The sequence below is a fragment of the Camelus dromedarius genome, chromosome 19 (genome assembly GCF_036321535.1).
Source record: "Camelus dromedarius isolate mCamDro1 chromosome 19, mCamDro1.pat, whole genome shotgun sequence".
Classification (NCBI taxonomy): Eukaryota; Metazoa; Chordata; class Mammalia; order Artiodactyla; family Camelidae; genus Camelus; species Camelus dromedarius.
In genome coordinates this window covers 23,164,099-23,178,491 of record NC_087454.1, presented here as the reverse complement: position 1 = coordinate 23,178,491, position 14,393 = coordinate 23,164,099, and the positions used below count along the sequence as shown (strand labels likewise).

The following is a 14,393-nucleotide window of genomic DNA, read 5'->3' as shown; positions in this document are numbered from 1 at the left end:
TCATTAGTTAATGCTTTCCAAGGTATTTCTTATGTCTCAGTAGCCCATGTAACTGGTTTTACTATTAAAATTTTTTCTGTTAAATTGAATCTTTTGAAAAACAATCTGATGAAACAGGTTGAAGAAAACGCAAATACAGTACTGAAAAATGGGAATCAAAATTCTTTTGAGTGCTGCGTACTTTTCTTCCTTTGCTTAAAGCTTTATGAAGCAGGCAGCTAATAAATGTCAGAGCCTGAATGCAAATCTAAGTCTTTCTGCCTCCTGAATGAACTTCTTAGTGCTCAAATATTTGGTATAAGGTGTGAAGAGAAAGGAAATTAATTTAAAAGTTTTTAATGCATTATAAAATGAGATAGCATTTTTACCTATCAAATAAGCTTAAGTTTTCTGAACTTAGTAATACTTAAATACCAGAAGCCTGTATGTGGCTGGAGATGAAATTCACCACAACCCTTTCAGAAAAGTCATACATAATAGTCCTAAAAACTATTCATGGACACAGACTGGAAGGAAATAGTCCAAATTGTTAATATGTTCAGAATAGAGGTATTTTAAAACAAAATAATTATTTTCCAAATTTCCTACATTTCACATGTTACTTTTATAAGTAGAGAAAATATTTCTATCTTTATCTGGTAGTTTAACTTTAGGGAAATAATTCTAAGTCCAGACCAAAGATTCTCCAAAAATACTCGGCAGCTTTATTTTTCAGTTGTGAAAAATTAGAAACAAATTAAATGTATAACTTAGTAGAATGTACCAGAGTAAGTGGTGATACTTCAAAGGGAACATGTAAAATTTAAGAGACTGCATAAGGATGAGGGGAAAAGTTTGTAATATAATAAGAAAAACAGGATACAGATTTGTTTATGAAGTATGTGTTTACCAATATATAGTTTTATAAAAACACGGCAAAATACTGGAGGAAGTTGTAATAGTTTTATCAGCAGTTTTGTTTGGATACTGAGATTCCAGTAATTTTTTCCCTTTGTTCTTTTATGTATTTTCTGGATTTTATTTAATCGTGTACTGACTTTTTAAAAACTGATATTTTCCTACCTGAGATAAAGTGGTAGTTAATGTTTTGCTAGTCTACCACTAATAACATTCTGTTTATATTATCTGTTACTTGTTCCTGTTTTCTTCTGTCCATGTGGAATGAACATGTTTCTCTTATTTCTTAGATCTGAAACTCAGCACCGAGGCTCTGCTCCCCACTCTGAGAGTGATCTACCAGAGCAGGAAGAGGAAATTCTGGGATCTGATGATGATGAGCAAGAAGATCCCAATGATTATTGTAAAGGTAAGGTTTTCAATAAGGAGATGCTAAGTAAGACATTCATGTATATGCAGTTTTTCATTTGAATGTTTGATCTACCAGTGTAACCAGTTATAATGCTTTCTGCTTATCGTGTCATTTTCTCTAAATATAGGAATTAGTATTTCCTTTTTGTTTGACTTAATTAAAGCTTAGTTTTATATTAAATCTGTTTTTAACCCCTTTTCTCCTTAAAAAATGATAGTGCATATTTACATTAGAAAATTTCAGAAATATATTAAGCAAAAAGAATATGAAGGCCATCTGTAACACTATCACACAGAAGTAACCAGTAAGATTTGGTATGGTAGGCTTTTGAAAAACACCTTTTCATTACTTGAATTTTCTCAAAGTGATGATTGCTAAGACATACTGAACTGAAATTACAGATACTTAAACTGTGTCATAAGGTTGCCTGGTATCTTTTCTGTTTCTTTGTGAAATTTTCTAGGATTCTTGGGTAGGATACTATAACAATGTATTTTAACTATGAAGGAGAACCTGGTTCTTCTTCTCAGTAGGCAAAGATGGATGTTAAAATCCTTTGATTTCTGCCACTGTTGGCAGCCTTTTTAGACCTTTGTGGTTTTTGTTTTGTTGGGTTGTGTTTTAGAAAAGCAGTTCCTTTTTTTTTCTTTTTTTAAAAGTTAAATAAATGGAATTCATTAATCTCCCTCCTAAAAAACATCCTGAAACTACAACTATAAATAGATTTCTGTATCTAGATTAACCTGTTGGATTATTGAGGGGCAAAAATATTATGATATATAACCTTATTTTTGTTTGAGGATGACTTACTGTTCTCAGTAAGTGTTAGGTTCTACAAAGCATCACTTGCTTCACTCTAAATCATTAATCTTATTCTCTTAAGGTATTATTTTATAATATGAGCTCAATAGTACTGTGTTGCTGACTGAAAATTTTATTTTGTTGAATTGATTGTATTAGAAGAAACCATTTTTACTTGATAAAAGGTGTATTGATACTGAAAAATGGGATGTGAGATACCTTTTCTTTCTAATTAAGTAACTATTTCCCTCCTGTTGTTTCTTCCAGGAGGTTATCATCTTGTGAAAATTGGAGATCTATTCAATGGGAGATACCATGTGATCCGAAAGTTGGGCTGGGGACACTTTTCAACAGTGTGGTTATCATGGGATATTCAGTAAGTTTTAGTGGTCCTGCAAGAGAATTAGGTGATTCCTTAATGTTTGTGTCTGATTTTCCACCTTCAGTCTAGATCTAGACTGATTTCTTGATTAGAATCTTGTTTGTTGATAATCTTTATGTTCTTGGGCAAATGACTTTCATGAAGAAACACTTTAGAGACACGAGGCTGATTAAATTAATATCGGTAAGGTGTTTGGAACTCCCAAGTTCAAAACGTTACAGAACGTATGGTATGTGCATTCATAGTTTTTTCTCATGGAGTAGAGTTAAATTTTTAGCTGATATCCTAGACCAACCTAGGTGAAATTATTTTCTTGTCCCCCTCCCCTCCCCAACAGATTTGCTCAGCCATATAGTCTAAAACTTTTCTTTACATAAAAACCACAGGCAGTTAATGTTGGACATTTACCTACTATCTTTGATGAGACAGCAATTGCTTCCTTTGCACTAAATTTTTTTTATCAGTTTTCAACAAGTATTTCTTCTGGCTTCTTAGAAGAAAGTATTATAGCTTTTAATCTTTTAGCTTTTGCCATACAAATATACAGGATACTTGTGGTTTGGTAGCGTTTACCCCCTTTATTTATCCCCATTTCATGGTTTTACTTGGATTCAGGGAGACATTCCAAAGGTAGATTTTAACTTAGAGAAAGTGTTTGGTGAGTGACTTTACCCAAGAACAGATTTTCTTCTTCCTGTAAATAAAATTTGGGCAGTTAGTGCCATTAACAGGTACAGGTGATCCCACAGAAGCAGTTTGTGTTTGGGTACAGGGAAACATGAAATTAATATTTGTACTTTTGTCATCGTCTACCAGTTATAGTTAAATCTTAGCTTCCTAAAGTAAGGGTAGGACACTTAATCTTAATTTCCTATGTTTGTTTCCTAGGGGGAAGAAGTTTGTGGCAATGAAAGTAGTTAAAAGTGCTGAGCATTATACCGAAACAGCACTAGATGAAATCCGGTTGCTGAAATCAGTAAGTATTAGATTGTATGTGTGAACGGCAAAGCTTTATATGAAGATTAAAGTTTTATTGTTAAAATTAAGACATATCAAGTAAACATTCTGTTGCATGTCTAGTTTTTACTGTGAAGCTCCAATATCCTTAAAGAGGTAGAAGATGGCAATACTTACACATTCTGTGCATGTGGTAGGGACCTGGTGGAATATGCTGTGATGGGAATTCTCCCTACACACACTAAAAAAAACCTTGCAAATAAATAAAAATGTTTATCAAGTATGTTTATGTGCCAGACAGCACAAAGAATGATTTTCTTTCCTGCTGTGGTTAAAAGAAAAATTGTGTGAATAAATACATAACATCTGTTTTGCTTTTTTTAATGTTATAAAATATATAATATAAAAATAAGTACTTTATTAATTCCCTTTATTACCTAGAAACTTTAGTAAATTTTATCAAAAACTTTTCAGTTTTACTATAAATTAGGAGATGTCAGTGTAGTAGAAGGAGCTTAAACTCAGAGTTAAAAAACATGAGTTTTAGGACCAGCTCTATCCCAATATATCCTTCAACTCATCATTTTATTTTTTCTGAGCCTTAAACTTTCCATTTGTAAAGTGAGGATATTAGACCAGGAGAGCTCCAAGGAAGTACTTTTCAAAGTGCCAGACTGTGACAGGATAAGGAGCTTATGCCCAAAAGTAAATCAGTGTACTTCCTTCACTGAGAAAGTTTTTCTATGAAAAACCTTCACCAAAAGTTCAGTTTGGGCTGAATAAACAGTGTGGTTAGTGCTGTAGTTGACTTGCATCCTGCTAAAGCTCCTTAATTCCTCCTAGCCTCGTAACTCACAGTTAGTTAATTTGGGAGTCACTTTGAGCAGCAAAATGATGGAATTAGAACAATAGTCTTTGTTGATTGTATTTTATTTTGTGAACTGCTTATATTAAGTTCTTTGCGTATTTGAGCTATGAAGTGTTTTTATGTTTTTCTCATAGATTTGTATTAGCTCTTTCTTGGAGTAATCCTTTGTTATATTTGCTGCAGGTGTCCCCTCCCCCACCACTTGGTTTATTTCTATGCTTTCTCTTTTGCTAAATACTTTCTCATCCCTATTACAGGTTCGCAATTCAGATCCTAATGATCCAAATAGAGAAATGGTTGTTCAACTACTAGATGACTTTAAAATATCAGGAGTTAATGGAACACGTATCCTTTTAAGAACCTATTTGAAAACAAATCATGAAATAACTATCTCAAAGAAAGCAATTAGATTTGTGCAGATAGCTTTGGTCTCTTTTCTCAAGATAAACTATAATCAAATTACTTTTATTGTAAACTTTTGAACACAGATGTCTGTCTTTGTTGTGATTTTTCAGGCTGTGGCTTTAGACTTTTCCCCTTTTCAGGCTAATTAAAACCAAAGTCAAAAGAAACTTTTAGAAAATAGCCTTGTATTAAGTGAAGTTTCTACTGATTTTTATCAATTAGCACAGAAATTTTAATTGAATTAATTTTTTGTAATAAATACTGGGTAAACAAGAATTTAATGCATTTTATTATTTCAACTCTGAAGAGGTTGTGCGTGTAGGTTTTGCTTAGAATCTAAACAGGTATGATTACTCATATTCTGTCATAATGAAAAAACTGACTTGTTTTGTGTTTTGATGTAGAATTTTAGAATTTTAAAATTGGAAGGAATGTTAGCTTTTTTCCCCCCACAAGTTAGTATCAGAGTGATATGCATTGGAACAGCTGTGCTTATAAATAAGGCCTATCAGATTTTTTCAGAATAAAAGATGAAGATGACTCCCACTTGAATTAGAGACTCTAAAACTACCTGTTCATAAACTATTTTAAAAAGTATAAAGAAAGGCATTTCGTATATGATTTTACTTTCTCTGCATGTTTCACTTCTCTTAACACACATTCTGAATTGCCAGTGATGATCTTCTTTTAGGGAGGCAGGCTCCACAGGGCTCTTTAGTGTCATATGGACTATGGTAAGAGATTTGAACAGAGAAGCAAGGAGAGAGGATGAGAGAGGAGACAGAACAGGTAATAACATGAAGCTTCTATCATTCTGAAGTTAGTTGTGAGTTATTTTGTGGGAGAGATACAAATCATATATCCCTGATCTCTAAGGAAGATTTGTATAAGAATCATTGCATTATAAACGATCATTTTCTCTCTGTTGTGGTCATTTCATAGATGACTTACTCTGTTGGGGGGAGGGCGTGTGTGCACATGTTTTCAAAGTATTAAGAGAGTAAGGCTAACCAAGAAATGAAAACGTTTGGCGTATCATGATGGCCATTAGGTTCTGTTTCTCTATTACTTGATCTTTTAATGTTTGTCATTGTGCCAAATTTCTGTATTAATTTGAGAAGGTTATAATAAAACTGTAGAAATATTCTGAATAGTCTCCTCAGTAATGCTGAGTACCTTTATTTGACCCTAAGCAAGAAGGCTTTTTTTTTTCCTTTTAACTATTAAAATACCTTAGTAGATTTGAATTTCAAGTTCCAGGATATTCTCCAGACGTTACCAGGTGGTTTTTCTGTAGTTTCTATCCACTGAGGTCCTGTTTTATTCATTTGTCCCTTTGTCCTTAGCCATTTCTCTCTGGCCTTCCTCCTACATGTCTCCTAGCTATCTTGGCTCCTGCAGTATTTGTTGCTACTAGAGATTGAAAAGGATAAAACTCAGAGCACTGAGTTAAGGTTCAGTGGGTTATGTTATTCTCCTGCCCCTCACCTCTTTTCACAACACAGGCATAGCTGCTTGGAGCTGTGTGTCCGTATTTTTCTTTTTGTTTTTGTTGTTGTTGTTGTTGATTTATTTATTTTTTTATGTCTGTATTTTTCTTTGTATCTAGGCATACTACCATTTCTCTAGAGCACTGTCCTTTCTCACATTGAAGTATCAGAAGGACCCTGAACTAGAGAGTTCCATACATAGACTTCAGTTTAAATTGGTTCATTCTGCCTCTGTGAGTGGTAAGGAGAGAGGAAGGATTAAGAAAGACAGCTGGTCTATATATGATACTGACATTAGCCAGTGAGTGTCATTGGCTGCTTGTGTGACCTGCTATGTCTTTAGGATACATTTGCTAGCGCTTCTTGTTTGTAAGTCACTCTAAATGTGGCTCTTAATTAGTTTTCAGCCCTTTGATTTCTTTTTTTTTTTAACATGATCTCCCACAAAATTTTTTTGCATGTATCCTTTTAGTATTTTACCCAATTCTTTTTGTTTTTTAAGCTACTAAATGTTTGGTCATTTTTATATCACTGTTTACAAATTAAAACAACATTGTTGTCAAATTGTAATGCTTCTCAACAAGTAAAAGTTAATATTGAAGCTAGGAACATGAGAATAACTTTAAAATTCTGTTTTCTGGTGGAGGGGGTTGTTTGTTTAAGCAGTCTGCATTCTGAAATACCTTGTTTTGGTACATTTCGTATGTGCAGAAGTAGAATAATAATTTGATGAATCCTCACACGTCCATTATCCATTTCAGGAGATAGCACCTCGTAACCAATCTTGTCTATGGCTCTTGACAATTTTGTGGCTAATCTTAGATATATTATTTCATCCATAATTATTTTAGAATGTATCTCCAAAAGACATGGATTCTTTTAAAGTACAGCCCCAATGCAATTATTAATCCTAAAAAATTGAGGACCATTTCCTTAGTCTCTGTATCTAGTCATTGTTTCAGTCTTTACAAATGTCTCGTACTTTTTTTTCTTTTCTTTTTTTTTTTTTTTTTTTTATTATTTCAGTCGGGAGCCACATTAGGTCTTTGACAGTTCCTTTGTTATTTGGCACATCAAGATGTTCCAGGCTCATCTTGTACATTTCCTGTCCAAACCTGGAAGCCCTAATTCCTTTTAGTGGGAAATGGTGCACAGAACCTAAGCACTAAGGGTAGTACGTTTATTGATTATTGGCATTAGGTTGATTATTGGTGTCACTTTTATGATTTGTTGATCCATTGCAAAAAGCAGATACCTTCATTCATTTACACTTCTGCTAGCATAATATGAGTTCCAGTTGCTCCACATACTCACATGCATTTGGTCACGTTAGTATTTTTACTTAAGTCATTCTAGTGACTTTGAAATGGTATTTTATTGTAATTTTGATTTGTATTTTCTGAGGTAGTCACATCTCTTTAATCTTCTTTAATTTGTAACGGTTCCTTTCATGGCATTCGTTTTTTTCTTCCCCTCCAAAGAATCCAGGCCAGTTGTTTTGTTCCTTAATTTGGATTCTTCTGTTTCCTCATGATTAAGTTCATTAAATTTTGTCAAGTATACTACATGCATGATATTTTATTCTCAGTGTGTTGCATCAGAGGGCACATGACATGAGTTCATGCTTATCATTGGTGGTGATAAGTTTATTCACTTGGTTAAGGCAGTATCTTCTAGATTTCCCTGTTTAAATTCCTTTTATAATTAATAAGCAATAATATAATCTATGGCTTTCCTTTTATAATTAATAAGCAATCTGTGGGGTGATAGTGTGACACTGTGACGGTTATTTTTCCCAGCCATCTTTTACTCAGTTTTAATATTCATTGATTCTTACTTGAATCAGTTATTACTAAAGTGATTGTAAAATGGTGATTTTTTATTTCTGTCATGCTTTGTATATTTATTGCTTGATTCTTCCTCTGAAGAAGACATTTTCCTCCCCCCAGCACAAACTTATTTTAGTATCCATTTGGACTCATTCTATTTTTAATTTATAAGCTAATTCATAATTTTACTCTAAAATGTTCTCAACTTCGAACCATGGCATCTTCTTTAGGCCAGTTCCTGTTTACTCCTTGACATGTTCCTTACTGTTGACACAGCATGGTATATTCTAAGCTTGCCCTGTATTTGGCCATTTTTTAAGGAGCCCAAGTTTTCCTTTAGTGGAGAATCTTATCTAAAACAAAAGTCTGAGCACTAGATCATTATTACCTATGTATGTCTAAACTTTCCAATTTTATGTAAAGCTCCTAGAGGTTGAAAGTATCTGTATCTTCCTACTAAAATCCCTGCAGTACCCTAGCCCTAGCACTACTAGGCCCAAAGAGTGGTGGTGTGGTTGGAACATTCATACATAGAGAGAACACATGGTGGCAGTAGAATCAAGATTAGTTTTGTAAACTACAGAGCATAGAGCAAATCAGTTCCCTATATATATTTTTTTAATGTTGGCATTTGCATTTTTTAGGTTAAGTTTTGGTACGTTGTCTTCTATAGCTAAAGTGGAATTGATTTGTCCTTGTTTTGATACTATGAGAGTAGGAGTTGTTACCCTAGACGTTAGTTTTGACATCAGGGAAGAGACTTGACTAATCAATAACTTAAGCCTAGTGCATTCACTAATTGCGTGCACGTCTTTCACTTTTCCTTTTATCACTGAGTATTTTAATGTGTATAATTTTATCAATAAGCCAACCCCTCAGTTTTCCATTTGGGGGGTTATATGCAATGACTAAAGCATTAGTTAACCTTTGGAATTTCAGAATATTAACAGCTAGATTTTTTTTCATTCAAGCTCTATAACTTTTTATACTGAGAGAATATAATAACGATTTCATTGGAGTGAAACAGCTTGTCTTGCCCCTTTCTTGTGTCTCTTTTCCTCCTTAACATACTTCTAGATATCTGCATGGTGTTTGAAGTTTTGGGGCATCATCTGCTCAAGTGGATCATCAAATCCAATTATCAAGGGCTTCCTCTGCCTTGTGTCAAAAAAATTATTCAGCAAGTATGTATCTTAATATTTTCTATGTGGTGATTTTTAAAGTTATACTCCATTTATAGATATTATAAAATATTGGCTATACTCCCAGTATTGTGCAATGTATCCTCATAGCTTATTTATTTTATACATAATAGTTTGTATGTGATGATTTCTTTTAGATTCTTAAAGTGTCAGGGGTTTCCTATTTCAAATAGGATTTTTGTTTTTAAAACTAGGATTTTTTAATTGCTGAAATTGTTCATTCAGCCCATAGGGTTTATTGTATTTATTCTGTTTTTAAATGTTTTAACATAACCATTTTTTCCCCAGGTTCATTTTCTGTTAATAATTATTAGCTGGGAAGCTATTTGTAGTGCCTGATTTTGGAAATTTAGAGCCCTTACCCAGAAGTTCTGGTTGCAAAGACTGATTATAAATTAATAGAGAACTGCTTTGTCAAATTATTACCATCTCTTTATATAGTATTATTATTCATTGGCATTTTCTCATATTCTAAATAGGAGAAAATAGTAGTACTTCACAGGGCAAGTAATTTGTTTAGGTAGTATGTTTTGTTGGACAGAGCTCTAAACTGGGAAGCAAGAGACTTCAGTTCTTCATCAACAAGGAAATTTGAATTAAAAGATATCTAAATCTCTTTGATCATCTACATTTCAACAGTTAAAGGACATATTGACTCTTTATTCATGGTCTCTATAATTAGTTAAAGAATATTTCCAAATAAAATTAGCTTTGTAAAACTTGGAAGAATTTTTTATTATAAATAAACTCTTAGTTTTGTTCATAGTTTATAATTAATCTTTCCGGGAAAGTTTCTTGTGCTTTGAAAGGAAAAAGAAAAAAGGAAAAAAGCTTCTCTGTAGAAAGTAACCATATCGTTTTTATATTTTTATTTTTTTAAATGTTGTATTGTGATTTCTTCCTTCTCCGGAAAGTCTCGGTATTCTATATTCGCAAGTCTATTGCTCTATTCCCATTCAGGTGTTACAGGGTCTGGATTATTTACACACCAAGTGCCGTATCATCCACACTGACATTAAACCAGAAAACATCTTGTTGTCAGTGAATGAACAGTACATCCGGAGGCTGGCTGCAGAAGCAACAGAATGGCAGCGATCTGGAGCTCCTCCACCTTCCGGATCTGCAGGTAAATTTTCTTTGGGGACTTTACTTTCATTAGAAGTTAAGAGAAGTTCCTATTTTTATTCTATTACCTGGCAGTTAACTAAAGCACCAGTAATTCATTTAACAATAAGATTCTTATCTATAAGATTCTTATCTGTAAGTACTTATCTATAAGGAAATAGTCCTAGCCTTAAAAAGACTTTTTATTCTCAGTATTGTTCCCATAGGGGAAGAAGACTGTGTCTTTTAAGTAAACATATGTTATATATTATAAAAGCTGATTCGTGTTGTTGTTAAAATGTGTTCTCTTGTGACTTGATGGTCGTTGTTAAAATGTGTTCTCTTGTGACTTGATGGTCATATTCGATGTGTATACCTCTTAGCATGATAGTACACATTCACGTATGTGGATCAGTGATCCTTGTGCAGTATCAAGATAACATTGCTGATTAAGAGCTTAGATTTAATCACTGGAGTGGACATATCCTTGCTTCATTGGCTGAGTGACCTTGGGCGAGTGACTTGAGTTCATCATTTGGATCAGTTTCATGTTAAAGCAGTTAGTAGTCTGCCACACATTATTATGTGCTAAATAAATGGTGGCTGCTGTGGTTATGATGATTTTTTTTTCCATTTGTGGCACAGATTTTTTTTTAAGTATTTTTTTAAATTGAAGTATAGTTGATTTACAATGTTGTATTAGTTTCTGGTGTACAGCACCGTGATCTAGTTATATATATGTGTGTGTGTGTGTGTGTGTGTGTGTATAGTATATATGTTCTTCTTCACTTTATGTTATTACAAGTTATTGACTATAGTTCCCTGTGCTATATAGTAGTACCTTGTTGTTTATACATTCTGTATATGGTAGTTTGGTGTGGCACAGATTTTAATTTTGGTAATTTAATTATATTTCTCTTGATTTTCAAGTTTAAATATCAATTATCTGTAGATTTTTTTTTTTAAAAAGGAAGACTGAAGAAAGGGGAAAAGGAAAGTTGTTCAGTGGGCACAAGAGTTTCATTTTTGCAAAATGAAAAAGTTCTAGAAATGTTATACAACTATGTGAAATTAAAACTACTGAACTGTACGCTTAAGAATGATTAAGATGGAAATTTTGTATTATGAGGATTTTTTTAAAAGGAAAACTGAAGATTCTACCTCCTACCTAAGCTAACCTAACATCCATAATATGGTACATAACAAATTGCTGTAGCTCTTGATGCCACTCTTTTAAAACTGACAAGTGTCAAGAGGAAGAATTAGTCCTAGGTGGGAATGAGGGGGTTGTTGCCTGTCATTTTCTACTTTAAACAGTACATGGAAATGAGATTTTAGCAGCATTAATAGTGGAAATCAGAAACGGGGGCTTGGCTCTTTGCATATCGATGCTTTCTGGGGAAGAATTTATTTAAACTTACATTAAGTTTGTCAGCTTTTGTATGCACTGTTTGTTCTTTCTTTAAAAAGAAAAATAATGTTGTTTCTACCAAAATTGCTTTAAAACGGTAGTTTTCTCTACAGTATAAACTGTACAAGAAAGGCTTTTTGTTCTGGTAGAGTGTCTTTTATGAGTCTTAGTTTATATTGCCTGCTGAATGCCAAGATTCTTACTTTTCTTTTCTTTTTCCTTTTCAGTCAGTACTGCACCCCAGCCTAAACCAGTAAGTATAAGGTGTTTCTGTATTTAATTTTGATCCTTGGGCAATAAACAGGGGTTCTTCTGTTATGGATCACAGTTTGTAGTGTTTAGAAACCAAAGGAAAAATATACCTGTGCTTCTATAATTTCTCCAGTGAATCTCATGCATCTTCAGCAAGTTTGTACCGGTGAGGCTTCTGTAAATTTGAGTGTGTCTGAAAGTAGACCAGCCCCACAGACTGCTCAGAGGACCAAGAATTGTTGTTAATTTTGTTTTTTATTTGGTTTCATAAGAGTATCCACGTTTTTAAAGTTAATGAAAAATGTTAAGTGCTGTTTTAGGGAAAGAGTGGAATAAGGAAGTAATTAAAATTAACAGTTATCTCCAACTGGGGGTAATGGATTAGCCACCTGAAGGCTTTATCTGTTTGTAATCTCCGCCCAGGCTGACAAAATGTCAAAGAATAAGAAGAAGAAATTGAAGAAGAAGCAGAAGCGCCAGGCAGAATTACTAGAGAAGCGAATGCAGGAAATTGAGGAAATGGAGAAAGAGTCGGGCCCTGGGCAAAAAAGACCAAACAAGCAAGAAGAATCAGAGAGTCCTGTTGAAAGACCCTTGAAAGAGAACCCACCTAATAAAATGACCCAAGAAAAACTTGGTATAAATAGAACATCACAAAAATTACTTTATAGCAAACTTTAACATTAATTTATCGTTGTTATATAACATAGTGGTTTCATGCATACAACACATCTATTGTCCTTATACAATAAGAATTCAGAACTTGTCATAAATGATAGGTAGGTAATATTCAAATGTAATTTCTCACTTTTCTCAGGAAATGCAACATAGACTTCATTTAGCAATTGGGTAAAGATAAGAAGATCTTTGTCCTTCCATAAATAGGTTTTAGATGTTCAGTCATGTTTTATGTCGCCCTTTATAAGTTCTACAGAATGTTTTAACCTTGTGGAGAAATTTTTTTGTTCTTTCACGCATACGCATACATATACATCCTTTTTGTCTGTTTGTTCCCTAGAAGAATCAAGTACCATTCACCAGGATCAAACACTTACGGAACGTGGTATAGAGGGTGGTGCAGCAGAAATTAATTGCAATGGAGTAATTGAAATCGTTAATTATACTGAGAACAGTAATAAAGAAACATTGAGGCTTAAAGAGGATCTACATAATGCTAATGACTGTGATGTCCAAAATTTGAAGCAGGAACCTAGTTTCCTAAATTCCCAAAATGGAGACAGCAGCACATCTCAAGAAACAGACTCTTGTACACCTGTAACTTCTGAGGTGTCAGATACTGTGATGTGCCAGTCTTCATCAAATGTAGAGCAGTCATTTAATGAGCAGGACATCAGCCAACTTCAAGAAAGTATTCGGGCAGATATGCCCTGTGAAGACGAGCAAGAGCAAGAACATAATGGACCACTGGACAACAAAGGTACCCATGCAGACGTACTTCCCCAGTACACCTTCCCTGCCTAAGATATTCATGAATTTCTCATAAGTCAGACAGACAGACAAGTAATACATGTTATCATTTACATGTGAAACTTAAAAAGTTAAATGAAAAAATATAGCAAAACAGAAACAGACTCACAGGTGTAGAGAACAGACAGGTGGCTACCAGTGGGGAGAGGGAGTCAGGGAATGGCAGGATGGGGGTAGGGGACTGAGAGGTACAAACTACTATGTATAATAAAATGGATAGGCTATAGGGATGTACTGCACACCACAGGGAAATAAAGCCATTATTTTGTGGTGACTTCAAATGGAGTATAAGCTATAAAAATATTGAGTCCCCGTGTTGTACATCTGAAACTAGTATGTTGTAAATCGATTACACTTCAATTTTTTTAAAAAATCACCACATAGAAAAAAATTACATATTCATAAATTTGTAGACTAAATTACCATTGTTTTTATAAATACAGCTTTATAGCAGTTGTCCATATTACTTCCAGTATGTAAATCTGTGGTTCATTTTAAATTTTTTTGGTTATATAGTGAGTGCACAGCATTTCACTTGTTGCTGTGAAAGCAGAGGTTTTAATTCTGGAAATTCAGTGTGTTGCTATACTCATTTTATCTTAGAAAATTTATTGTAGGTTGCCAATTGGGGGCCTCAGTGTATTACCTTGTAGAGTTTTATTAACCTTTGGGTATTTCTGTGTTTATTGAACAGTCTTATTGACGATGCCTGTTGTCTACAGGAAAATCCACTGCTGGCAATTTTCTTGTTAACCCCCTTGAGCCAAAAAATGCAGAAAAGCTTCAAGTGAAGATTGCTGATCTTGGAAATGCCTGTTGGGTGGTAAGTTAAACTTGTCTCAGTTCTGTGTTTTGAAGTAACTGGAAATGAATGAGAATTTGGGCTTTATTGTGC

General features: G+C 33.8%; 1 protein-coding gene across 1 annotated transcript in view; it reads left to right on the top strand.

Annotated features, from left to right (window-relative positions):
• SRPK1 (SRSF protein kinase 1) overlaps positions 1-14,393 on the top strand; it is a 71,868-nt gene that overhangs the window by 38,713 nt on the left and 18,762 nt on the right. The window contains 10 exon segments of the mRNA XM_010994489.3: positions 1,188-1,306; positions 2,378-2,486; positions 3,381-3,468; positions 4,575-4,662; positions 9,119-9,225; positions 10,204-10,369; positions 11,986-12,011; positions 12,434-12,647; positions 13,029-13,448; positions 14,221-14,321. Of these exon segments, the coding sequence (XP_010992791.3) occupies positions 1,188-1,306; positions 2,378-2,486; positions 3,381-3,468; positions 4,575-4,662; positions 9,119-9,225; positions 10,204-10,369; positions 11,986-12,011; positions 12,434-12,647; positions 13,029-13,448; positions 14,221-14,321 (1,438 nt within the window).